At 42.4% G+C, this 27,911-nt stretch overlaps 1 protein-coding gene across 1 annotated transcript in view; it reads left to right on the top strand.

Annotated features, from left to right (window-relative positions):
• The window catches only part of GIPC2 (GIPC PDZ domain containing family member 2), a 70,502-nt gene that overhangs the window by 38,068 nt on the left and 4,523 nt on the right, over window positions 1-27,911 (top strand). Inside the window, exons 4-5 of the mRNA XM_084872189.1 lie at window positions 19,197-19,303; window positions 27,686-27,767. Of these exons, the coding sequence (XP_084728315.1) occupies window positions 19,197-19,303; window positions 27,686-27,767 (189 nt within the window). The remainder of the gene's footprint in view (window positions 1-19,196; window positions 19,304-27,685; window positions 27,768-27,911) is intronic.

The following is a 27,911-nucleotide window of genomic DNA, read 5'->3' as shown; positions in this document are numbered from 1 at the left end:
ATCCAAGAAGATGTAAGGAAAGAGTGCTTTCTGCCAGTGCTGCTCTAGAGGGACCGCTCTGGAAACCACGGCCATGGATAAGGTGATGCTGCGCGGTGCATTGCAGCATCTGAGCTCGCTTCTCACAGAGGAAGGGGGGCCAGCACTTGGATTTCTATCCAGCAGCTCCTTTTGAAAGGGCTTTGCTTGGTAACCAACTTCCCAGGTGTCAGAATATATAAATTGATAGCACGTAGACAGGTTGAGAGAAATAGTATTTGATTGATTTATTATTTAATTTTTTTTAATTTTTTTTTTTTTATTTCAGAGAGGAAGGGAGAGGGAGAGATAGAAACATCAATGATGAGAGAGAATTATTGTTCAACTGCCTCCTGCATGCCCCACACTGGGGATTGAGTACATAACCCAGGCATATGCCATGACCAGGAATGGAACTGTGACCTGATTTATAGGTCGATGCTCAACCACTGAGCCATGCTGGCTGGGCAGAGATAGTATTTGAGTTAGACTCTGTAAGTCAAAATCATTCTCACAGTACAGCCCAAGGATTATAATTTTCTTTCTACCAAGAATATAATTTATCTCTGTCTCATAATCTTGTTTTCCAGAATCAACGTTTTCCTATTTTTTCTTTGTTGCCTCATAAGAATTCCATGAATAGATTTGAGAAGAACACTGGGTACAATTTTCCTAAAGAAGATATATTATTTCAGCATCCCAAATTCTGGTGATGCTGTGGGTTAGGTAGGATATCTGGAGGTTGATATTGGAGCAGTGACAGATTTTTATTTTCCAAGGATTCTATGGCAGTTTATTTTAACACAACATAAGTCTGCTGGTTTACATGCATTTTCCACTCTGTGGGTTGGTCCTTGCCTCTGGGCACCAGCCTGGGGACTTTTCTCTTAGATGTAGACCTTACTGCCATGCCATTCTTTAGCCTTTAATTTTACAGTTTATCTTTTTGCCTCTGAGATAAAGGCAACACTACACCTTTGTTCCACATCCTCTGGCTTCATCCCAGCACGTCACTCTTTGCCAGGGAGAGTGTATACTGGCATATACATCTGGAGGTACTTGGGTGACTAGGCTTCCCCCAATTCTCTTGGTCCTAATCTTACTTTTTGCTATGTTTTCTTCCTTCCTTTGTTTTTCTAGCATTATCCTGGATGCATTGACTCAAATTTCATATTTTGTTTTTATTTTAAATGATTATTTGACTCTCTGCCATCTTGGATTTCTACCAGGAGAAAGGGCCAGTCTAGGTGAGGTAGAATTTTTCTCTTCAGATTCAAATAGGCCATATTGGCTGAAGCTAAGTCCTTTCTGGAATTTTACCCAAAGCTGACAGAAATGGCCATACACTCCAGTGTTTTCCTACCAATTTCCGTAAAGAGTTAGTCTCAGAAGCATGTGGACTGTGTGTGTCCCAAAATACAGGAGGGAGTAGTGTAGTTAGCTGCCTTGTAATGGAGTAACATGGATGATGAACACAACTCAGCTATGAAGAGGGGCCTCCTCCCTACCTGCTCCCATTTCCATAGTTAGGTTTACCACTAGTCATATCCCACTTCTAGGGGCCATTATATGCGACAAGATTTTTTGAGGACTATAGACTAAACACTATGTAACTTAAGGAAATACGTTTTTCTCTAAAGTTTAACAGGTAGATCTCAGAAACAAAGACTGTTGATCAAGCTGTGGGAAGCTTAGGAAACAAGGTTGTTTCAGGGATATCTGAACCAGAGACCCATCATTGTATCTGCTTAATTGATCCCTTCCAATTATTTTCTGCCTTCATGTCCCTCTGCTCATGATTCAAATTCCTGGGATAGAGGAGGTCACATGCCCATCTTGATAGTGGGAAGGCAAGTTATATAATTGACAGGCTCACCAAAATCACACAGAACAGTGAAGGGGAAGTTTCCTTTTGGCTAGGAAAAAGGCAGATGCTCATATTACCATTTCTCCTAAGCTGTTACCTTTTGGCAGAGCAGTGTTAGTTTTCTCTTGACTTTGAATCTGACTCCACTCATACATGGTATAATCAGTCTGGGTGTATCAGAATGAATCTGGAGGGATGAGTTGGCTTTGGGTGACTGGTCTTAAAGGTTTTTCTGCTAGGTGTTGGGTACTATAAAAATGGTTGTCTGATAATGGGCTATCTAGAGACCATGATAGCATCAAAGCATTTTTTCAAGGGAAAGGGAAAGCCATATTCTTCTTTATATTGGCCACCAGATTTAGGAGGGGCTGTGCCCTACAGATATGGACTATACGTCTGGGAAGGTCCTTCATTTATGTATCACACAAATAATTTGAGAAGCTGCTTTAGGTACTCTGCTAGTCATAACAGATGCTAAGAAAGAAGACTAACTTATAGATTTTGTCTTTTGAGGGCCTCACAGGAGGCTGTTATATACTGAATTGTGTCCCCCTAAAATCCCCGTGTTAAAATCCCAATTTCCAGTACCTCAGAATGTGGCTGTATTTAGAGATAGGGTCTCTAAAGATGTAATTAAGTTTAACTGAGGTCTTTAGGGTGAGCCCTGATCAAATGGACTGATGTACTTATATGAAGAGGAAATTTGAACCTGGAGACATAGAAGAAGAAAGCCATGTGAACATGAAGATAGTCATCTGCAAGCCAAGGAGAGAGGTCTCAGAAGAAAGAAACTCTGGTGACACCTTGATCTTGGACTTCCAGCCTCCAGAAGTATAAGAAAATAAGTTTCTGTTGTTTAATCCAGGTGTTACTTTGTTGTGGCAGTCCTAAGAAAGTAATACAGGGGTCAGTAAGCAAAAAAAGCAGATACGGTGCAATTTCTTTGACTATGACAGTAGATCATGGGCTCCCTATCAATCTGAGAGGTACAGGTTGGTAGTTTTGCAGTCCTTTTGCCTTGGTAGATGGCAAAAACATACTACTGATATATTTTCATTCAATAGATATTTGAGTAGTTAGTATATGTTGGTTTTAGGGTGCTAGTTGTTGGGATAATAGTCACTGTTGCTGAGAGCCTACTCTATTCCATTGCCATACTACATGCTTGGTATATTCATGAATGAGATCCAGTTCTTGCCTACAGGAAGTTCCTGGCTAGTGGGAAGAGATGGATATAAAAAGAAATAAATTCAATGAAGCTCTTAGAGGTGCTGAAATGTATTGGAGGTATAAAACACTTAGGAAACACTTTCTGGAGAAGGGATTTGAGCTGAATCTCTTATTTTTAAATATATTTTATTGATTATTTTACAGAAAGGAAGGGAAAGGGATAGAGAGTTAGAAATATAGACGAGAGAGAAACATTGACCAGCTGCCTCCTGCACATCCCCTACGAGGGATGTGCCCGCAACCAAGGTACATGCCTTGACCAGAATTGAACCTGGGACCCTTCAGTCTGCAAACTGACGCTCTATCCACTGAGCCAAACTGGTTAGGGCTGAGCTGAATCCTAAGAGAGTCTTGCTCAATGAACAAATTAAGGAAGGTTGTTCTAGGGGGTAGGAACCAAAAATCAAATATGCAAAGGTATGGAGAAGTATATATCTGGGAATATGATATATAATATTTGGCCATTCGGTCAATTTGCATATTATGCTTTTATTATTGTAGATAAAGAGTAGGTAATGGAAAACTAGTGAAGGGTTTTAGGTAGGGGAGTACCATATGAGACTTGCATTTTAGAAATACTTTGAAGACTGTGTGCAACAGTGGGGTGGGCTATGAGAGAGAGATTAGGAAATCCATAAAGATTCAATTGTGTTACTTGAGAAGAAAATAAAATTCTGAATTTAGACATAGAGATAAAAAATGGTTCAGAGGAATAGACAATGGTTTGCTGGCACCATTTGTGCATACCTCTTCAGCTTCATGTTCAGTGACATCAAGTTGGTTGTTTAAAATTGGCTATGGTGGGGTGTTTACACATCACAGAAATAAGAAAGTGCTATAAATTGGAGCTTTGTCGCCTGGAGAGGTGATTGTTAAATATTTACCTGCATACCACTCAGTGTTAAGAAGGTAGAATTAGTTACTCATTGGATGTAGAAGTAAAGGAAAAGAAATTGCAAATGATGACTCACAGATTTGTGGCTTGTGTGAGGGATTGGCATGGTGCTATTCTTTGAAATGAAGGATTCTTTAAAAAAAGATTTGAGTGAGGAGATAGAGAAGAGGTTAAACTTATAGTACAATTTTGGATCATAAAAATTTTAAATCTGTATGGTAATTCTGTTGGATGTTGAGAACAGAGGTCTAGGGAATGGGATTTATGAATATAGTTGTATGCTGTTTAACAACAGGAATACATTTTGAGAAGTGTTATTACAGTATTTTCCAGCGTATAAGACGACCCCCTAATTTTACAGTTAAAACATAGTTTTAGGCCTATATTCGCTGTATAAGACTCCCCCCCCCCCCCCCCCCCACTTCAAAGAAAAGATTTATTTTGCCATCAAGATCTGCAGGTAATTTTTGTGCAATTTTGGTCTTTTGCCCCCGATTTTCGGTTGACTTTTTTTCATTTCAAAAGTCGTCTTATACGCCAGAAAATACGGGGTGACTTTGTGGTTATGCAAACATCGGAATGCACTTGCACAAACCTAGATGGTATAGCCTACTACACACCTAAGCTACATTTTATGGCCTATTTCTCTATAGGTGAGGAAAAATAAACTCTCCTTTACTCTTTAAGTTGGTGGATTTTAGGTAGGAAGCCCTGATTACCCCTCAGGAGCAGGGGGAGTGGAGAAGCTGTGAGGGTCAATCGGGGCTAGCAGCAGGTGTGAGTCCTGGGCAAGACTGTGGTGTGGGGAAGCAAAGAATTTTCAGTAACCAGCAGAGGCTTGCCCTGATGACAGTCACTGGCGTCTACCTTTGTCTGGTGCCCCTGCTCACCTGCTCCACCATCCCACTGAGGCCAATGCCTGCCATGTTCCACACTCTGCCACTTGCTGCCAACACCTACCATGTTCCACATGCGCCCCCTGGTGGCCAGTGCATGTCATAGCAACCGGTTGTTTGGTGTATTTGGTTGTTCTGCTGTTTGGTCTATTTGTATATTAGGGTTATATCTATCTATCTATCTATCTATCTATATCTACATATCTATATCTATATCTATATATCTATATATCTATATATCTATATATCTATATATCTATATATCTATATATCTATATATCTATATATCTATATATCTAGATACCTAGATATATAGATATAGATATAGATATGTGTATCTATATCTATTTATCTATATATAGATATTATATACTTATGGGTCATGATATAATACACATATTTCTCACTCTGTGCCATTGCAAAAAAACATTTGAAAACCACTGGTTTAAATGACTCCCTTATTGAAAGTCTGTAGTTTAATGGGAAATCTCCCCTATCCAGCATGGTTTCTCTTGGTCAGCTGCTTTCTGACCCAAATTTTCCTTCTTCTAGCCATGAGTTGATGGCAACTGTCCCAGTCCTTATCAAGTAGCGGCTGGAATGTCTCTGGTGCTATTTTTTTCTTTTTCTTTTTTTTTTTTTTTTTTAAGGGCATGGCTCACTTCCTTCCCTCTTTTGCCAATGAAAAGGAACATGTCTCCACAATGAGCTCAACCCTGCAGAGTTTGCCCTGTAAACCCAGATTTTCCCAAAGCTATGAAAATTCACTCTTCCATTTAACTGGCTTTGGGACCAGACTGGCTCAACTGGTTTGTTTTCCTATGAGGCCTTTTAATGGCAGAGAGATAATTATTAAATGTATGAGGCTTTGATTCCATTGTACTTAGAGGAATCTCTGTATGGTTTATCCTGGAGCCTTTTTAAAACTTGCAGTTGTTGCTCTTCATGGAAAGAGGTTTGTGGAAAGAGGTCTGAAATGTTTCTGTAAAGTGTTTTGAAAGTGAGAAAGGGAATTGAAAGAAAGTTTGCTTCCTAAAGCGCGGGTAGTCTTTATTTTGGGGCTAGATTTTGTAACAGCCCTCTGGCCTCTGTCTTCTTTTAGAGGCTTCATTTCTGGGCTATGTGTCCATCGGAATAGGATGTTCAGTATGTGAATTATGTCTGAGTCCTTTGAGTCACTCACAGCTGGAACACTCGGACCTCAGCTTGGTGATTCAGCTTAATGGATGCACTTGTTTTTAAAGATTAAATACACTGGATTTGAAAGAGAAACTCTGGCTTTTAAGTTTTGTATGACTTTTTAGATATCTCACACATTTAGATATTTCAAACTTTCTATTATTCATGCTATTTCAAACAACAAGTGTTTGTGGTACCTTTTCACATATATTGATCTCTATCAGATATCCTGGGGAATATGGACAAAGTTACGAAAGAGACAACAAAAGTGCAAGTCATTACGTACATACACTCTGCCACATATGGCTGATAATGTGGCATCAGGTGAATTAAGGTAACCTTTCTTTGCTTTGGTTACCACACACATAAAACTGAAGATGAGGATAGTATCTGCTACACTGGGCTGTTGTGCGTTTTATTTATTTATTTATTTATTTATTTATTAACATTTTTTTTTTATTAAGGTATTATATGTGTACATATGTTACCATTTCCCCCACCACCATTCCCATACATGCCCTCCCTCCCCTGTTGTGCATTTTAAAATGACAAACATCTGTAAAAAGTCATAGAACAGTCCTTAATGCAGAGTAAGTCCAATAAATGTTAGCTGATGTTACTACTGTTATTATGAAGGTATAACCTTTTCTTTAAGTAGTGAATTTAGAATCAGGATGAACCCATATGAAACAGGGAAACCAATGTGGGTGAGTTGCTGATTAGCAAGTGTTGATTGAGAATTCTGGTACTCTTCCAGATCCTGGAAAGACAGATGGTAATATCACATCTCATATCAAACAGTGAATATATCAGTCTATCATTGTCATGGCTGCGATTTACTTTTCCAAGTACTTGCTAAGTAGGAAATCATTTAATCCTCACAACCATTCTAGAAGGGTAAGCAATTTATTCCAGGTTTTGTGGCCAGTGAGGGAGGCAGGCTTCTAACCTAGGCAGTGAGTCTCTGGAGCCAGCTCTCTCAGAACTATGTGTTGTCAGCACATTCGTTGTCCTCCAGGAGCTTGTAATTTACATAAAGGAGCGGGTGTGTTAAGAGTCAAGTAATCAAAAGAGGGGGCATCTGTAATTAAGAGTCAAGTAATCAAAAGAGGGGGCATCTGTAATACTTTCAGCAATAAACATAGATTAAAAAGAAAAATCAAGTAATTGCCCTGGCTCAGGTAGCTCAGTTGATTAAAAATGTCCCCATACATCAAGGCTGTGGGTTTGATCCCCGATCAGGGGACAATACAAAAATCAACCTGTAATTGCATTAGTAAGTGGGACAACAAATCTCTCTCTCTCCCTCTCTCTCTCTCTCTCTCTCTCTCTCTCTCTCTCTCTCTCTCTCTCTCACCAATAAAAAAAGAATTAAGCAATTCTATTAATAGCAGTGATAGCTATCATTTATTGAATGCTTATTAGAAGCAATATGGTGTTGTGGTCTAGAGCATAGACTCTGGGTTTAATTCTGTCTCTGCTGCTGATTACCTGTGTGATCTTGGACTAGTAACTTACTCCCTCTATGCCTGTTAATCCATAAAGTGTTGTGAGGATTAAATGAGTTACTGTATGTAAAGTACTCAGGATAGTGCTTGGCACATAGTGCTGCATAAATATTAGTCATTGCTACAAGGACCACTACTCTTAGGGCTTGATTTAATCCTCATGCCATTCCTATGAAGTTTTCCAGATAAGTGACTGAGGCTTTGGGCAATGAAATACCTCACTGAGGTCACTCAGTGGTGGGCGGGAAGTGCAAGGTCAACACTCCGGTCCTCTTTGCTCCCCAGGCTGGTGCCCTTAATGTTATGTGTTACTGCCTTTTTAGAACTATAATATGTGCTGTAATGCAGATTTAAGCAAAGTGGAATTCTGTCGACCTGTCCATGATTGGGAGGGGTTCTAAAGCTTAGAGTGTGAGGGAGGCTGGGATAAGTGGTAATATTGGGAAGGACTTCCCCAAAGAGAAAGCCATGGGACACAGGATGTTTGGCAGGTCCCACTCTTATCAGGGACCAGTGTCCCATTCCCATGTAACTTCCCTTTCGAGGTGACAGGACGTTAGTTGCATGGGGTTGTTAGAGCTGTAAGAGCCGTGGCCTTGCAACCTGAGGTGAAAGACTCCTTGGGTTTGGCACACTGACTTTGACAGAGAGCTTCAGGGTAGAATCTGTGTACACTCTGAGCCTAAGATCAGCCCTCCAGATCTTTTTTTTTTTCATTAAAAAAAAAAATTTATTGATCCTTCACAGAGAGGAAGAGAGAGGAATAGAGAGTTAGAAACATCGATGAGAGAGAATCATTGATCAGCTGTCTCTTGCACACCCCCTACTGGGGATGTGCCTGCAACCAAGGTACATGCCTTTGACTGGAATCGAACCTGGGACCTTTCAGTCTGCGGGCGGGCTGATGCTCCATCCACTGAGCCAAACCGGTTTCAGCACCTCCCCCTCCCCCCCCCCCCCCTACCTGCCCCAGATCTTGAGAAGGGGAGAGACTTCTCAAGCATAACTAAGACTCAATTTCTTACCAAACCTGTGGTGCAGGGAGCTTAAAGTCAGGTTCAGTCTGACATTTTTTTCCCCCCCCAGGATTGTGGAGTAAAATTTAAATCCACTACAGAAATTTAAATGGGTATTCAGAAAAGGGAAAGATACCAGCAGGCTGGACTAGGTGAGAAAGATTCCTAGAGAAGATTGCACCTGAACTTGGCCGTGGAAGGATGGTTTCCTATGGGAAGTGTTCAGGACAGTAAAGAGTCTAGCCTTGGAGGGACTGCGCCAAATCAGGCTGCAGAAGTAGCTCCAGGCCACAGTCAGAGGAGCTCGGAAAACTAGGAAGGGGACCTGAGCTTGTCTTAGAGGATAACAGGGAGTCATTTTGATATTAGAACTAAAGAATGACATGATTTTAAGGAATTAAGCCCAGAGGAACAATGAAGCCATATTTGGTTAGAGGAGATACCATGTAAGAGGTCACTGCAACAGTTCAGGGGTAAATGATAAGGGCCGGGATTAGGGGCAGCAGTGGGATTTCAAAGAAAAGAAAAAGTCCTGGGTAATACTGTAAAGGCAGAAATGGGGGTTGAGGTACACTGATGCTCTTTAGCTAAAGCAGACAGGAAAGTTGAGAAGAACCAAATGTGACTCCCAAGATTTCTACCCCGAGAGCCTGTGATAAAAGTGATAACTGGAAATGAGGCAGTTGGGTGTAGAAATGGTTTGGGGAATGTCAGGCAGAAAAGTTCAGTTTGAGATGTTTTGCATTTTATCTGACATTGGCACTCTTTTTCATGTATTTTTGTTGTTGTTGTTGTTTTTTTGGCAAAGGTTTAAAGTGTTCACAATGACAAATTTTGCCAGTTAATCTTTTTATGTCAGAGTTTGTTCTGCCCTTCTTATATCTAGTTAGACATGCCTTTGGCATCTACCACAAAGACTGTATGGAAAGAGATAAATGAAGAGCAAATTCTTTTGTGGGGTGTGGCAGATGTGTTAGATGAATTCTGAGAGTAACTGATACATGTGTTTCCAATGTAAAGACCCAGCTGGACAAATACCCTGGCTAAATATACACTCTTTTCTACTCTAAGAATATCCAAACTTGTAGAGAATTTTTATAAAAACTTATTTGAGCAAAGCAGAGAGTACAATGTGTTTAAAAGCAAGATCTCAACAGACTGAGAAAGATGCTTCTCAGGATGACCATTGCACCTTCTTTTCTGCATTCGGAATTAAGGAGGGAACAAAAAGAAGGTTACTGAAGATGAAAGAAAACAAGGTGGGGATTGGATTACACTTGCAGTGTTTCCCAAACTTTTGACATGTGTGTACCCCTTCTATAATTTTCGTAATGCTGAGTACCCCTCGTACTCATGAGAACGTAGAATTAGGCGCAGCTAAGCACGGTGCAGTGCATATCCCCACCAAACTCTTCCCGTACCCCTGGGGGTACGTGTACCACACTTTGGGAAACACTGGATTACAGGATAGTTAACAGGGTTATGTGCACTTTCGAGGGTGGTTTCTCTTCTGAGGGGTCTGATGAGAGGCATTTTAAAGGTGTGTTCACCTGCCTATGCTGGTTTGGCTCAGTGGTAGAGCATCGGTCTGCAGACTGAAAGGTCCCAGGTTCGATTCCAGTCAAGGGCATGTGCATTGGTTGCGGTCACATCCCCGGTGGGGGGTGTGCAGGAGGCAGCTGGTCTATGTTTCTCTCTCGACGTTTCTAGCTCTCTGTTTCTCTCTGTAAAAAATCAATAAAATATATTTAAAAAAAAAAAATAAAGGTGTATTCACCTAGATGCATGGAAACAATGGACTTGCTTAAGGCAAAGATAAACCTTTTATCAAAGAAGTTATTTGTCTGGGGCATGACCTGCCCATTTAGGAACTTTTGATCACATTACTCTATGAGGTTATTTTCTGCACAACCTCTTTTCATCCACATTGTAAACTCTCATTAATAGAAAATTTAGTAAATGCTCACGTTTTTAATCTGAGAAAAGTGCAATTATCATAATTTATAATACTAAAATCATTGTAATCTGTATTTCCCAAGACACCCTAAACAGTGATTGACTTCTTAGAATGATGTTTAAGGAGCATTTAGAATGAATATCAACTATAGAGTAGAAGGTAGACAACAGCAGTCAGCTGGTTGTTTTTTTAAAAAAAATATATTTTATTGATTTTTTACAGAGAGGAAGGGAGAGAGATAGAGAGCTAGAAATGTCGATGAGAGGGAAACATTGACCAGCTGCCTCCTGCACAACCCCCACCGGGGATATACCTGCAACTAATGTACATGCCCTTGACCGGAATTGAACCCGGGACCTTTTGGTCCGCAGACCTACGCTCTACTGCTGAGCCAAACTGGTTTCGGTGGCAGTCAGCTGTTTTTAAGTTTAGCAATTAAAATAGGAATGTAGTATGAAGAAATAAAAAATGATGCTAAAATGTAAGTGGCTTCCTTAATTTGTTGAATAGTATGAGTATAATATAACTTATTATAAAAACAGCAATGATACCAATAATACATATTTTATCAGAAAGTATTTGTAAAGTGGTAGTTATATAATTGTAGGAAAATGGATTTAAGAAATTATGCTCAAGCTCTGGCTGGAGGCTCAGTTGGTTTGAGTGTCATCCTGATATGTCCAGGTTTTGGGTTTAATCCTTAGTCAGGGCACATATAAGAATAAACCTGTGAACAATGGCTGGGTAGCTCAGTTGACTAGAGGATCGCACCCTGCCCCTCAACTCCCTCCCCGCCCGTGCCTGATATACCAACGTTGTGTGTTGATTCCAGGTCAGGGCACATATAAGAATCAAGCAATGAATACATAAATAAGTGGAACAACAAGTATCTTTCTCTCCTCTCTAAAAAAAATTAAAAAAAGAAAAGAAAAGAATCAACCAATGAATGATTAAAATAAGTGGAACAACAAATTGATCTGTCTCCTCCTCTCTTCTCTTCCTCTCTCCTCTCTCTCTCTCTCAAGTCAATAAATTAAAGAGAGGAGAAATTATGCTCAAAATTGTGGTTGGAGTATGTTTTCAGAAAATGTTAAGTGGAGGATAAGCAATTCTTGTTATGTATGAAAAAAAAGTTTGATATATTAAGTGAAAAGGCAGATTATAAAACAATGTATAGTACTATCCCATTTGTAAAAGCTATCTTTAAATGTAGAAGAAAAATGACTTACAGTGTATGCATGTTGAAATGTTAGTATTTATCTTTACATGTTGAGCTTATTATTAATTTCTTTCTTTCTTCAGGCTTCTTGTGATTTTTACATTTTAAATATAAAATGAACAGATTAATTTTCATAACCAGAAAACAATTATAGCATTTGCTAAGAAGTAGAGAAACTGAATCATTCCACTTTCAGTGGCTTTATAATTTCTAACTATATGATTATTCTCATTTTAAACAGTTTTCTTTAATATTATTATAAATGGGTCCCATATTAGAAATGTGGTAGAATATTACATTGTATTATCTCTTTAAATTGCCAGGATTGTTTTTGTAGTACTTTTAACTTTTGAAAGGCCAGGGGGAAATATGTGTAATAAATCATAATAAAAGTTAAATTCAATTTATTAGTTTTGAATTCCCATGATAAAATCATACTGTGGAATAAAAGAAGTATAAAAGGGTAAAAAGAAAATATTTTAGCCATCACTCTTTAAAAAAAACACTTCCATATATTAAAATTTATAGATCTAGAATCTGTTTTTTAACATAGTTCCCTCTGAGTTAAAGATATGCACCTTCTTCCTAGACATACACATTAACTGTTTGCCTGTAGTTTCAGGGAGTTATAAAAACACAGCTAAGTGTTTCTCAAATGACACTTTAACCAAAGAACAAAGAGATTTTGGGTACAGTTATTCTACTTCTGACACTTGTCCTACAGTGTTCATCTCACCAAAGGAACAGTGAAGAGCAACTTGGTGTGTTTTTTGTGGGGTTGGTTCGTGTGTTGTCAGACCTCATGATCCAACAGACAACTGATGCCTTGCACACGTGGCTTCCTCTTGCTTCCTTTTTCTTGCTTTTTATCTGTCCCAGTACCGCTTTAAAACTCGACATACCAAAAATCCATAGCTATTCTAAAGAAATCTGAGAAATTTTGGAGAGAGGAAGGACACATGAACAAAGGGAATGTACAGTTAAAATGTTGAATTCTGGGATGTAAGTGAGGTTTTGTCAAACTGTTCTGAGAAAATGTGTGTGTGTGTGTATGTATTGTATGTATGTTGGTGGTGAAAGTAGGGTAGGAAGCACATGAGCTGTCTATAGATAGAGCCATTTGTGAGTGTCTAAGCTCATAGTATTGAATATGCCAGTCTCCAAGAGAAACTTAGAATGTGAGTTTTTTTTATGAGAAATCTTTTAAATTAGATATGCATTAAGGCTGTGATTATATATGGAGGATAATAGAACTCTGATTTGTGTCCAACTTTTAAAAGTTGGCAACTAATTAAAAAACCAGAGAACAATGCATATGTCACAAACATGACTAGGGACCACATGTAACTATGGACTCCTTGTTTGCAGCCTTGGCCTAAGACAATTGTCTTTCATTCCCGAGTCCTTTGCTCTGGTGGCATCTGTGCACACTAAGCTCCTCAGGTATTCAGAATGAAGAAGGTTTCAAGTGAATCATTCCCAGGAGGAGCAGAGGCCTAGTGAGCCAAAAGTCAACCCACTGGGAGTGACTCTGAACCATAAGCCCTCCATTCCTTGCTTTTGGAGTCTTTGCATCCATGGCCTGGAAACTTTTTCCTTCTCCTTCCTTTTCCCGCTTAGTTTTGCTACCTTAATCCTGGATGTTTGGGTTTCTGCTTGGACATCACTTCCTCCAAGACGTTTCAGGCTCATGAGAATGAAGCATGAAAGCCCACTGCGACCTTTGACACCATCCCTCCTATGGATTACTAAATTGAGATGATGACATCTGTTCCTTGTGAATTTCATGAATGTGAATCAACCTCCGAGACTCAGGTCTGCTTTGGGAACACTGGGAAAAAAGGAAAAGACAAGAAAAGTAAAGCATCCCTGAGCCTGTGATGCTGAGGAACATTGGTGGCCACAAGATCTGCCCCGAGTTGCTATTTGGCCACTCTTTTGATGTTTCTCGTGACATGTAACTCCAGAGGTGGAAGTTACAGACGTGGATGAGTGAATTTGGTGAGGTAGCTTAGTTCACCCTATATGGGTGGCTAAGGGAGGGGGCTGCATGCTTCCTTTTCTATAATGGAGCAGTGATATGTGTGGGCACTTGCTCACGTGATGTCATGTAAGCCTAGTGGGATTTTGTGTGTGGGGGGCCTCCAGGGCTGAGGGCCCCCAGAATGAGCCACTTGGTGGAGTCTGAGAAGAGCAAGGGGAGGGTTATCGAATACAAAGGTCTCTTTGTATCAAATAGAGACCTTTGTATTTGAAGTGACAGTTTTCTGAATAACGGAAGAGAGACCTTTGCATGTTTCTCACTCTAAGAGGGAAAACCAGCGCGTGTGGTGTGGATGGGGGAGTGGGAAGAGCAGATGGCTCTCTCCAGCAGCTCTGTCTAACACCAGCCAGGCCAGTGGGCTGAGCACCTTTCGAGCATTAGCCCGTGGAATGCTTAAAACAATACTGTACTCAAGTGCTTTTCTCCTTTTACTGAAAAGGACTGATTCCTCAAGTTCACACAATTTGTAAATGGAGGAGCTGAGGTTTTAAGCTCAGGTTCTCTGATTCTCAAGTCCAGCTCTTGTTCCCTGAGCAACTGTTGGCATAGCTGTGCCCGTCTGTGCCCACCTCCTCTTAAAATCGTGGCTCTGCCCTGCTATGAAAGCTGTGCTCTGTGCTCCAGGCCAACGGGGGCCCTCGTGGGACCAGAGCAAGACCTTGTGCAGAAGCTTCCCCCCTTGTCATCCTGTGTGAGCTGGGGATCTAAGCCATGTTGCATGTGCTCCTCTTGAACATAGGGATTTGGCTTCTGTCAGTCCTTCTTCTTCCCCTGGCTTTCACGGAAGGACTAGAAACATATATTTTTGTCTCCTCCATTTTCCCGTCTCTCTGATATAGCAGAGACTGGGGTTGGTCTGTTTACTGAAAATGCTATTTGAAATGGGGTGTTATAAACAATGAAACAGGTGTTTATCAACGTTTTAAGACCTATAACTATACATTCTTTTACCACTTATGATATAAAAGACCCTTTCTTTGAGTAGAAGATGCAAATCGGAGCTCCATTTATCCTCCTTATGTAATCACAACCTTCATGCATGTCTATGGGTTCTGTTTCATTAAAAAAAACCCCACAGATATGTGAAATGAATGTTGAAAGATTTTTTTTTCCTAATCTCCTAGTGTCATCATGCCTACACCTAATTTTTTATTTTTTTATTTTATTTTTTGCAACTCACTCTTATGGCGTCTTTCCAAAGCAGTTAACCTAGTTTTCCTAGCAATAATAACTTTCTGTTTCACACCTACCAGCTCATGTACTTTTAAATTAAATTACATAATTAGAGTAGCGGATATAATTGCCACAAAAGGGCTTGGGAGCACACAGTATTGCATCTTGTGCCCGGGAGCAGCTATGAGTGTCCTGTGCCCCAAGTGACCCACTGCAGGCACTCAGCAGGCTGGGGGGTGGGGTGAGGGGTGAGGGGGTGCGCAGCCTGGAGGGGGGGGAAGCCCCAGGGGAATCTAGGGGGTCCAGCTACTGCAGGCCCCTTCCTAGTGTCTCATGTGCGAACTGCACCCCTATGATTGTCCAGTCCCTAGAGAGGCCCCTTGTGGATGCATTAATGAGAAGTGAAGTGGCTGATTGGCTGATTTAGGGCTTGGCCTGGTTGGTGAGACATGCTTAGGCAGGCCAACAACCCCAAAGTAGGCCGACTAAAAATCTTCACAATCTTAACAAAATTAAAAAACCCCCACAGAACTTATTTTACCCCTACCCCCTGTGGGCAAATAGAAGTATCCTGCCTGTTTTCATGTATAAACTGGTTGATATATATTCCTGAATCATAGGATCATAAAGATGGCTTCTATTACCTCAGCGGTGAAAACTGCCTTTTTGGTGGCCTCCAAGCCATAGCTTGAAATTTAACTTCTGCTTTGGTGCCACCAAGTGGTTGGTTGTGAGATACCACTCTCGAAGAGAAAGCCGAATAAACACTATGATAACAAGAAATCTGAGCTGAATAGACAGAACACAGATGCTTTTTAGGGCAGTGAAACTATTTTGGATGAGATTACAATATTGGATACATGCCATTATTTATTTGTTCAAATCTACAGAATGTACACCATCAAGAGTGAACCCTATTCTAAACTGTGAACTCTAGGTGATAAAGTGTCAATATAGATTTGATTGTTAACAGTGTGCCACTATGGTGGGGATGTTGATAATGGGGGAGGTGATGCATATATGGGGGTAGGGAGAGTATGGAAACATCTGTACTTTATACTCACTTCTGCTGTGAACCTAAAACTGCTTAAAAAAACCACCTTATTGCCCCAGCTGGATGGCTCATTTTGTTGGAGTGTCTTCCTATACAACCAATTTCTCTCTCTCTCTCTCTCTCTCTCTCTCTCTCTCTCTCTCTCTCTCTCTCTCTCTCTCTCTCTCTCTCTCTCTCTCCTTGCCTCCCCTCTCTCCAAAATCAATAAACATATCCTTAGGCGAGGATTTAAAAAAAGCTTATTAATTTTAAAAATATTTTATTCTACATATTTTCCCCCTTGAGCAACTGGTGTTGCAGGTAAGAGCAAGGTAAGATAGAGACACCCTCTGAGAGGCTGGCTGGCTTCTCAGGCATGAATGAAAATGCCTTCATGAACCTCCCATATTCCAGAGTCTGGGTCCTTAGCTCTGTGAATCCCAGAAAGTTGATTTTTTCATTGTATCCCGAATTGTTCAGTTTTCCAGGGTTACATCATCCTCATCAAACTTACAGGAGACTTGTTGCTATGTCAGAACGCCAGGGTATCACTATACAACTGGAAATGTAGTTGTAGCGGTATACCAAAACACGTTAACTGAGCAATTCATTTCCTGCCCAGCAGCAAATTTCTATGGGAAGACAAATTATACCAGGTTGGTCATTTGGTGAAGTCTCAGTGGCATGATGGATATGTGGTCAGGGGGGTGGGGAGCATAAGGTTGTTTTTTAAGTTGACTCTGACTTGACCACTGTAGGTCTGTATGTAATTCAGACACTCACATGGCTGGGTGTACAGAATCCTGGACAGAGCAGAGGACAGGCTGACCTTGTCTGTTTCTTTGGGTTCCTTTTTAGAAAGCCTGTGCAGGACATTTTGCTTCTGTTAATCCATTCTCCTCAAATGGGACACAGTGTACCCGACAATATTAATGCTGTAGAGTCACTGATGTAGCTTCAGGCTCCTTAGAATTTGGTCTCCTGAGAATTTGGTCACCAGGATTAGCATTAGCATCATCAGTCACCATTTATAGGTTTTTGCTTAGGGGATCTGTTCTTTATGTCATGATAGTTTTTAGTTCTTTTATTCTCAGAGAAAAACTTATGTTTTTGGTGATTCTGTCCCTGAATGCAGGTTAAAATTTCTATATATAAAAGCCTAAGCGACCAAACAACTGAATGACTGAATGACCAGTTGACCAGTTGCTATGACACACACTGACCACCAGGGGGAAGACACTCAATGCAGGAGCTGCCCTCTGGTGGTCAGTGCGCTTCTACAGCCAACCTCCCATGGTCCCTCCCCCTGGCTGGCCAACCTCCTGTGATCCCTCCCCCTGGCTGGCCAGCCCTTCTGATCTGCCCAATCACTAGCCAGGCTGAGGAACCCCATCCATGTACGATTTTGTGCATCAGGTCTCTAGTTAAAAAATAAAATCCTTAATCACTTTGGAGTAGAATCTCAATGGCAAAACAGTACTTGTTGACAATGGGAATTATTCTAGGTTCTGAGTCAGTAAGAAGGCATTTGTGCAGTGGACCTCACTACACTGCTTGCATTTACGAGCCTTGCTTTGCGATTCCTCATTGGAGCTCAGGTATCTCAGGTTCTTGCTGCAGCACCTCCCCTCCCTCTGTTCTTGCCCCAAATGGCTGCCACTTAGGTCCTCAGTCAAGGGGACTTGGAGGATATTTGTAGAATTGATAAATTGCTGGCTTGTGGTTGGAATCTGATCCACAGATATTGTTTGTTTGTTTGTTTATTTATTTAATCTTTACTTGAGCAGTGAAGATGTTTTTTCCATTGATTTTTAGAGGGTGGAAGGGAGATGGGAGGGAAACACACAAACATACACACACACACACACACACACACACACACACACACACACACCTACACACACTAATTGGTTGCCTCCTGCTTGCATCCTGACTGGGGCCAGGGATCGAACCTGTAGCAACCCAGGTACATGCCCTTGACTGGGAATGGAACCCATGACCCTTCAGTTCAAGGACTGATGCTCTAACTACTGAGCAAAACTACCCAGGGAAGATCTTCATTTTTGCCAAAATGTTTTTTAAAGTTTGACTTAATGGCCAAAACTTTAAATCAGGAGATTCATAAAATATTCTAGAGTATACAGTTTCTTTGCAAACAAGTAGGTCTGGCTATGAAGGGCCTACGTTCCCACAGGGAATAAGTTATTGGAGTAGCCTAGGTAGGGCATGTCTCTCCCAGCTATCCTCAGTCTCCACCCTACCCTTTCACTCATTTATGTTACTGCTTGGTATTGGGGAGGGTGGGACTTTTTGTGACTTGGAAAATCAAAACAAAAAATAAAACATACACAAACCAAGCATAAGGAAAGCAGTAGCTGCTCCCTGTCTCTTGCCTGCCTCCTGAGGGGATGCCTTCCTTGGATCCTGTTCCCAGCCTCTTTTTCTTTAGAACCTCCTTCTCTCATTATGCCACCTCTGAACCTATCCCTCATGCCTCCAAGAGGTGTGATGCTGGAGTGTCGTTGAGGAAAGCATACAGACTTTGGGATCTAGAGACTTGGGTTTGAATCCCAGCTCTGTGCCTCAGTGAGCTTAGTTACCGTCTCTGTAAAGTGAGGGCTGTACCTCGCCTCATAGATTGGTTTGGGTACCACATGGGATTTTGTGTATGAAACATCAAACAGAAGGTGGGTACTCATGTAAGAGTGTCTCTGCTCCTCTCTCTCTCTCTCTCTCTCTCTCTCTCTCTCTCTCTCTCTCTCTCTCTCTCTCTCTCATCAAGATATGGCTCTTTCTCTGCTTCGTGACCTTGGAGAAGTCAGCTGTACCTCTCTGCTTTCCCACCGCACACATCTCTTTAGTCTCACGATAAAGCCAACTATTTTATTTATTCCTCATAACTTCCAGTCTTTCCCATCTATTCAATTCAAATATTTTCCTTTCCCTTTTGTAGCCAGACCTCTCTTAGTGACTCCCACCTGAGATGCCTGAATGGCAGGTGAATTTGTTTGGGGAACTTCTGTAAGGATGCATAACTTTTATCAAACCTCTACAAAGCATTGTACATAGTTTTGTGATGGTAAATACTTTAACTTTTACAGAAGTCTGTTGGAATTCTTTATAAATATATGCACCTTCCCCCATCTATTTTATCTCTACAGAAGTAGAGCCAAGGTCAAAAGCTGGACATACCTCAACAGGAAAAATTGGTACTGGAAGGGGGACACTCCGCCTGAGGTCAAAAGGTCCTGCCACTGTGGAAGAAGTGGTAAGTTATGTTCCTTTTATCCTCGTTCTGCTTGGACATGTATGGTTATTAGAGCTGAAAAGAAAGGTAAAGAAAGGTAAAACCATGAGGTTAATTAAAGTGCTATCCAGTCCAATTAAAGCACAGACTTTAATTCATTGCCTACTTACCAATACTAAAGGTTTAAGAAGGAACATGGAAACCGAGTGTATGAGAAGAGACTGTGATCCAAAGCAATCCTCAGCTACCTGCAGACAATTTTTTTTTTCTGGAGCCTGTGGACATCTGACTGTCTCAAAATGTTTAAGATATCAGCCAAAGCTCTGAGAGCCAAGAAAAGCCTCAGAGCCACCTGTAGGAGTAAATATACTTATGATTTTGATAATCTATCTAATAATAGGATAATATGCAAATTGGTCGGGAAGCCATCATGTAATGACCGATCAGTAGGCTGCGTCCCTGCCCCCTGTGCTGGCCTGGAGCCATGAGGCTCACATCCCCCACCCCGGCAACGGGCCCTGGGATGTAAGGCTTGCATCCCCTCCCCCTGCACTGGCCGGGGGTTCGCAGGCTTTCCGAGAGGCTCCTCCGCTGTGGGCCTGGCTGGGGGTCCACAGGCATGTGGAGGTATGCAGGCCTCTGCGATGGCTCAGCCTGGGTATCCATAGGCTTCCCCCGGCTCCGGCCTACCTCTTTGGGGCAATCCATTGAGGAGCCCCAAATGTGTGGGCGGGGCCTATCTCTTTGGGGTGATGGATCATGGGCTCCCACACTGTGACAGGGCACAGGGCAGGCTGGGGGACCCTGCACCCCCCCCCCCCCCCCAAATGCATGAATTTTGTGCACTGGGCCACTAGTAAAAAATAATATGCATGAATTCCATTCTCAGGTGAAACATTTTGTTCTCTGTCATGTCCCACATCCCTCCCATCAGCAAATCCTGGTAGATCTACATCCACAATAGGCCAGAATCCAACCACAGCTCACCACCTCTACTCCCACCACTTGGGTCCAAGGCACCAAGTCTTATCTTGAACATTACAATCACCTGGTCAGTATTCTGTGTTCATTCTGGCCCTCTTTCCCTCTGTGCTCAGCACAGAAGCCAGAATTTTCATTTAAAAACATCAATGAGGTTAAATTTCTTTTCTTCTGTTCAGAACCCTCCATTAGCTTCCCATGTTACTCTGGATAAAAGCCGAAGTCCTCAGCATGACTGACATAATTCAACTCTGCATTGTTTCTCTGATCTCATTTCCCACCACTGCTCCTGTCTTCCTGTGTCAGCCACCTGAGCCTCCTTGCTGTCTCCAGACAGGCCAGACATATGCTGCCATCATAAAGTCTTTGTACTGCTCTTTCCTCTACCTGAATGCTTTGCCCACTTTTGAGCCTGGCTCCCTCTTTGGCCTTCTTCAGGTTTCTGCCCACATATGACCTTCTCTGAAAGGATGCTTCTGAGTATCTTGTATAAAGAGCTATTCCTGCCACCACTTTCCCGGCCTAATTTTTCTTCCTTTAATTTTCTTCAAAGCAGGAAACACAATGGGACTCATTGTCTCGTAGTTTCCTTTTTGTCTATTGTCTGGATTCTTTGCTCACATGTCTTGTTCACTGTGGTGTCCCAGCACCTAGAATAATAGGACCTGACACATCACAGGAGCTCAAATCTTGGCTGAATTAATGAATTAACAAATGATCCACTTAAGCTTGAGCAGAGGAAGGGTTGCACGGATTAATTGGGTCAGCATTTGAGTGAAAATACCAGAAGTAGAAGAGACAAAGGGAAGGAAGAAGGGTGGACAAGGAGGGCAGCAGGGGTGAGGGGCAGGATTCGAAGTGGCAAGTGGCAGGTCAGGCCCACCCACCACAGCGAAGACAGCAATGATGTGACGGTTGCCCTGTGGGCACAGGGGACATGAGGCAGGTGTCTGAGGCCAGGGGGCTCCTGAAGGCAGGGGCCCAGGCACTGGGCCCGTCTAGTCCTTCTGTGTGCGCATATTGTCCGAGGACCCCCCAGGTGTTTGAAGAGCAGAAGAGTGAGACAGATGAGCCACTAGAAGGCTCTTCCCACAGACCAGGATCCCAGAGCTTGTGGGGTGACCATGGTCAGAGTCAGCCATGGGGGTGGCTTGATGGGGCAGATACTTGAGGAACCATGAGGCCAAGATTATCCTTCTGAATGTTTGCTGTGAGTTTTGGGGAACATAGGGCAAAATTTTGAGTCAGGTGTCTTGGTCCTTAATGTAGGAAAGGACTGATTTGGAGGCAAAGGGCAATGAAGAGATTTGGAGGGTCACAGGCATTTTGAAAGTGAGATATGATGAGGTATGTAAAAAACAAAACCAAAACCCAGGGCAGTGACTTCTGGGTCATTCCGAGTCTTTACCTTTCCTGTGCCCAGCACACTTTGGGCATATTACTGAAGTCTATTAAGCACATAATGAATGAATGAACAAACCTCAGAGGGAGAAAGAAATGTGTAGGAGAATGGAAAAATAGCGGGAGGGAGCTGGCCGTGAGCAGTTAGGGGGATGAGGCTGGTCTGCAAAGGAAACAGGGGAGGCAGGGGGAGCTGCAGGTTACTGCGGGAGAAGTGTCTTCTGATAGGTCGTGGGTGTTTCTCTCTTTTCTGGGTCCAGCACGGAAAAGAACTGGGTCTGGTTTCTAAGTAGAGGAGGCCAAGGGTTAAGAAATAAAAGCAAGCAAGCAAGCAAAGATGCAGAGATAGAAGCAAAGCTGGGAGTCCGGTGGAAAGCTGCCCGCTTTTGATGGAGGGACAGGGACCCAGAGCCGACTCAGCAAGTTTATTTTATACCCCCAAATACCAGGGGGTTTCACCAAAAGTTAGGATCAAAGGAGATTATTTGCATTCTTGAGTAGGCCCGAGCATTCCTGGGGCTTGACTGGATTTACATATCAAAGTCACACTCCCTGACACCTGGGCAGAGTTAAGAGTCAGTACTGACAACACCTCCACCTTTTTGGGGAAGCATGTTCCCAGGGCGTGGCTCTGCCCTTTGCCCTGAGTTCAGCTGACAATAAAGAAATGCACATGTGCCTTCCCAGGAGCCCTCTACAATAGTTAACATGGCTAATATTTTTGAACACCTGCTCTGTATGAGCTGCTGGAATGAAGAGAAGCTGAAGATCCATGTGGGGAGGCAGGAAAGATTTATTCAAAGATAAACATCTAAAACCCCATTCCTATTTGCATAGCCTGTTTCATTAAATAGGGCAATTAAAATAGCTCATAATGGAAGGGAAAAGCTAGTTTGGTGCTAACGTTAAATTTGGTACAAATAACTTGCAAGGTTAAAAAACATCCCCTCGCTGAAACCGGTTTGGCTCAGTGGATAGAGCGTCGGTCTGCTGACTAAAAGTTCCCGGGGGTTCCATTCCGGTCAAGGGCAAGTACATTGGCTGCGGGCACATCCCCAGTAGGGGGTATGCAAGAGGCAGCTGATCGATGACTCTCTCTCATCGATGTTTCTAGCTCTCTATCCCTCCCCCTTCCTCTCTGTAAAAAATCAATGAAAAAAAATCCCCTCATAACCTTGCACCACTTCTGATGTTAGCTAGATGTATTCGGATGATGATTTTGTGGACAATACTCCACCTACATACCTCCTAATTTATTCAATATATGTTGTTGAGACAGGCATGGTCCAAGGGCTGGTGATAGGATACCAAGATGAACAAAGACCGTGCTTTCCTTTAAAAGAAGAGAGAGGCATGAAAAGAAGCGAGTACACACCAGAGCGATAGGATGAATGTCCCAAAGCAGAGGCTGATCAGCTGCTGTCAGGGATGGAGAGAGAGGGGAGGTCAGAGAGAGTTACCTCCAGAAGAGATGATCGGTTCAAGGTTGTGAGGAGAGTGTTCCAGGCATGAAGCAGTGAGGGGGTGGGGGCCTTATAGCGTCCATGGGATTGGAGTGTGAGTGCTGGAAGTATGCGGTGGGGTTGGTGAGGCTGGAGGTATAGATCTGGGTCAGGATGTGAGGGTCCATGGATCATGGGGGAGCCATTTGGGAACGATGACAGGAGCAGCACAATTTTGAATTAAAAAAAAAATCTCTTGGTTCTGGGGATGGATATTTGAGCAGGGAAGGTTTGAGAGGGAAAATAGTAGGCAGAGAGACAAAGGAGGAAACCCTTGCAAATAAGAAAAGATGGAGAATATTATTCAACCTCAAAAAAGAAGGAAATCCTGCCTTTTGTGACAGCATGGATGCAGCCTGAGGACATTATGCTAAATTAAATAAATCAGACAAAGAAATGCCACGTGCTCTCACTTCTATGTTGATTCTAAAGAAAAAGAAAACAAACCTAAACTCATAGAGGACAGAATGGTGGTTATTAGAGGCAGCGTGGGGATGGGAAAAATGGGTAAAGGTGGTCAAAAAGAACAAACTTCCAATTACAAATATGTCCTGGGGATGCAATGCACAGCATGCTGGCCGTGGTTAATAATACTGCGCTGTATATTTGAAAGTTGCTAAGAGAGTAGATCTTAAAAGTTCTCATCACAAGAAATAAAAATTTGTTACTATGTGTGGTGATGCATGTTAATTAGATTTATTGTGGTGACCATTTTGCAATACCTACATACATCCCATCATTGAGTTGTACACCTGAAACTAATGTAGTGTTATGTCAAGTATATCTCAATAAGAAAAGAAAAGGAAAGAAAAGGGAAGAAAAGGGGAAAAACGATGAGCTCTATCCAGGCAATCGGAATGTGAATGGAAGAAAGGGGATGAGATAAAGAACTTTTTGGAACAGTAATACCCTGTGGCTATTTTGTATGGGAAGGTCTGTAATACTTGGTGCAGTAACTTACACAATGGCTGGACAGGGACAAAGGTAAATACCTAAGTTACTTTGCACAGCCTGTTGCTTTACACCGACCATTCAGAAGACACTGTAAAGAAAGCAAGAGTGAGGTATGTGGTCTGTCATTGTTTTAAAGGCTTAGTGAGTATAATGAAAATATGAGAAAGTTGTAACAACATCCTCAAGGAAATAAAAATAAAATTTTATTTGCAATGAATGTTTTGAGACTACAATGCAACATACATTTATGACAATATTAAAAGTATTTTACAATGTAATCATGAATTTAGCACTTGCATTTAGAGTTATTTAACATCTTTGGGCATTTCTTTTTCAGCTGTGAAGCCTTTTAAAATCAAGTATTGGAACAAACAGCATAGGACAAGACTTTATCAAATATAAAACTAAGATTATAGAAGAAGAATAAAACAAGAGGGGGGCAAAAGTAGGTTTACAGTTATAAGTATGCAAAACAGTTCATTCTTATATTAATATTTATTAATTACTAGAGGCCTAGTGCAAGAATTTGTGCATGGGTGGGGTCCCTAGGCCTGGATGGTGATCAGGGCTGATTGGGGGCATCTTGCCCAGTTTGGGGGGGGAATGAAGGAAGGGGACCGCAGGAGGTTGGCCAGCCATGGGAGGTTGGCTGTGGGAGTGCACTGACCACCAGGGAGCAGCTCCTGCATTGAGCATCTGCCCCCTGGAGGTCAATGCATGTCACAGTGACTAGTTGACTGGTCGTTCTGGTTGTTTGGTCTATATATACAGACTAGAGGCCTAGTGCATGAAATTTGTGCACGGGAGAGAGGTCCCTCAGACCGGCCTATCCCCTCTCCAATCCAAGACCCCTCGGGGGATGTCAGACTGCCTCTTGCAATCTGAGACTGCTGGCTCCTAACTGCTCACCTGCCTGCCTGCCTGATTGCCCCTAACCCTTCTGCCTGCCTGATCACCCCTAACCACCTCTGCCTGCCTGTCTGATCACCCCTAACCACCTCTGCCTGCCTGTCTTATCACCCCTAACTGCTCTCCTACTGGCCTGATTGCCCCTAACCATTTCTACCTAACCCCACACCCAGAACCCAGGATTCCCTCCTCTGGTCAGTCACAGGCATCCAGGACCCAAGCTTCCCTCCCTCTAGCCAGCTGGCTTTGCCTGGCCTGCATCCACAGGCACCTGGGATTGTGGGGTGGGCAGCTTGTCCCTCTCCAGGGCTGTAGGCACAGGTAAAGCCATTGGCACCCAGGACTGCAGGGTGGGCGGCTTGCCCCTCTCCTGGGCTGCAGCCCCAGCTGGTGGCACCTGAGACTGTGGGGTGAGCAGCTTATCCCTCTCCCAGGCTGAAGGCCTAGCCACTGGCACCTGGGACCATGGGGAGGGTGGATTGTCCCTCTCCCAGGCTGGGCCACAGGTACAGGTGCAACCGCTGGTGCCCAGGACTGCTGGGTATGTGGCTTGTTCCTCTCCTGGGCTACAGGCGCAGTCGCTGCACCTGGTGGGATTGGGCCTAAATGGGCAGTCAGACATTCCTCTCACAATCCAGGACTGCTGGCTTCCAACCGCTTGCCTGCCTGTCTGCCTGCCTGATTTCCCCTAACTGCTTCTGCCTGCCAGCCTGATCACCCCCTAACCACTCCCCTGCTATCCTGATCGACGCCTAACTGCTCCCCTGCCAGTCCATTTGCCCCTAACTTCCCTCCCTTGCCAGCCTGGTTGCCCCCAATTGCTCTCCCCTGCAGGGCTGGTTTCCCCAACTGCCCTCCACTACAGGTCTGGGTCCCCCACAAATGTCCTCCCCTGCAGGCCTGGTTGCCCCCAACTACCTTCCTCTGCTGGTCCGGTCACCCATCATTGCCCCAACTGCCCTCCCTTGATCACAGCCAACTGCCCTCCCTTACAGGCCTGATTCCTCCCAACTGCCCTCTCCTGCTGGCCATCTTGTGTCCACATAGGGGCATCAATGTTTGAGCACATGGGGTTGGCCATCTTGTGTGTTGGAGTGATGGTCAATTTGCATATTACCTATTTATTATATAGGATTGCATTTTCTGTACAAACAACTCTACACCTACTTTTGCCCCACCCTGTATATCCAACCATATTTTTCACTGAAACTTTTTTAAAACATTAAGTTGTATCATTCTATTAGTTTGAGAAGTCCAACATAATGATTTGATATTTGTATATACTGTAATTCACTGAAACTTTGAATAACAATTTTAGGAAAAACAGAAATGTTTTGGTAGCATTAAAACAAGACAAAAGTTACTTTAAAAATATTTCATTATGACCTTATCCTTAAACATTTTTTTAAAAAAATATATTTTTATTGATTTCAGAGAGGAAGAGAGAAGGAGAGAAAGATAGAAATGTCAATGATAAGAGAGAATCGTTGATCAGCTGGGTCTTGCACACCTCTACTGGGGATGAAGCCCACAAACTGGGCATGTGCCCTTGACTGGAATCAAACTCAGGACCTTTCAGTATGCAGGCTGATGCTCTATCCACTGAACTAAACTGGTTAGGGCCTTATAAGTTTTTTTGTGTGCATATTTTATAATGTCCATAATAGGTTAATATGGTAATACATGTGTATAATTTATAAAAACTTCAAATAACACAGTTAAATAAAAAGTAACCAATAAGGGTATGTGTTCAGAAATGTTTTATCTTGGGGTGAGCTATTAAAAGGTTTGGAGACTCTGGCCTGGAGGACAAAGACCAGGGCCCTTTTCATGGCACCCAGGACCCCTTAGGATCCAGTCATATGCCTGCCAGTGTGTTTCTCTTCACAGTGGACTTTTTGAAGTTCCTGTGACAGGATCTTTTATCAAACCCCACGACCTCAAACAGACTTTGCATAGTTAGCCCCTTCCACATGCAGCACCCTCTCCAGCTGATCTGACACCAGTTAACTTCGAAAAACACAATCCTGTTACCTTCTTTCTGAAGTCTTCCATGACTCTTAGAGATTTAAATTTACTTCCCCCATGATACCTCTGTACCTTAAATATCATTAAAAATTATATTTATTGCCAAGACCAGTTTGGCTCAGTGGATGGAGTGTAGGCCTGCAGACCAGAGGGTCCCGGGTTCAGTTCTGGTCAGGGGCATGTGCCGTGGCTGTGGGCACATCCTGGTGGGGTGTGTGCAGGAGGCAGCTGATCGATGTTTCTCTCTCATTGATGTTTCTGACTCTCTATCCCTCTCCCTCCATCTCTGTAAAAAGTCAATAAAAATATAAAAAAATTATCTTTATTATTGCCATATAGCTATTCCTTTTCACATTTTTATCTCCTTCTAGATTGTTAGTTACTTGGAGACTGTGTTCTTAACCTTTTTTTTGAATCCATGACACTTAACACTGATGCTAAAAATAAGTATTTATTGTAAAGATTTGTATTGAGTTGCAGAGCACACTCTAGATATATTTCCATTCAAATTAGCTGAAGTAAACAACCATGAACTGGCTCCACCTCAGCTTTCCCCCTATGTGTGCCCTGACATGTAAGAGATTTCATATACAAGTGTAATAGCTTATTTCTCTTTTCTTTGATAAAGCCCTCTGAAGCTAATACAAAGGCAATTGAAAAGGTCGATGATCTTCTTGAGATGTACATGGGAATTCGAGATATTGAATTAGGTAAGATTATACTATTTTTAAAAGTCTATTTTTTAATTTGATGGAACTTAATGCTTATTTGTATCTTTCTTGCACTGATAATCAATGATAACTTTTCAAGATGAAAAGTAATCATATAGTAATGAAAAGCATAATGAAAATAGA

Source organism: Pipistrellus hanaki (genome assembly GCF_964339955.1).
Source record: "Pipistrellus hanaki genome assembly, chromosome: 2".
Lineage (NCBI taxonomy): Eukaryota > Metazoa > Chordata > Mammalia > Chiroptera > Vespertilionidae > Pipistrellus > Pipistrellus hanaki.
The sequence above is the reverse complement of the archived record's forward strand: the minus strand, read 5'-3'. Positions and strand labels throughout refer to the sequence as shown.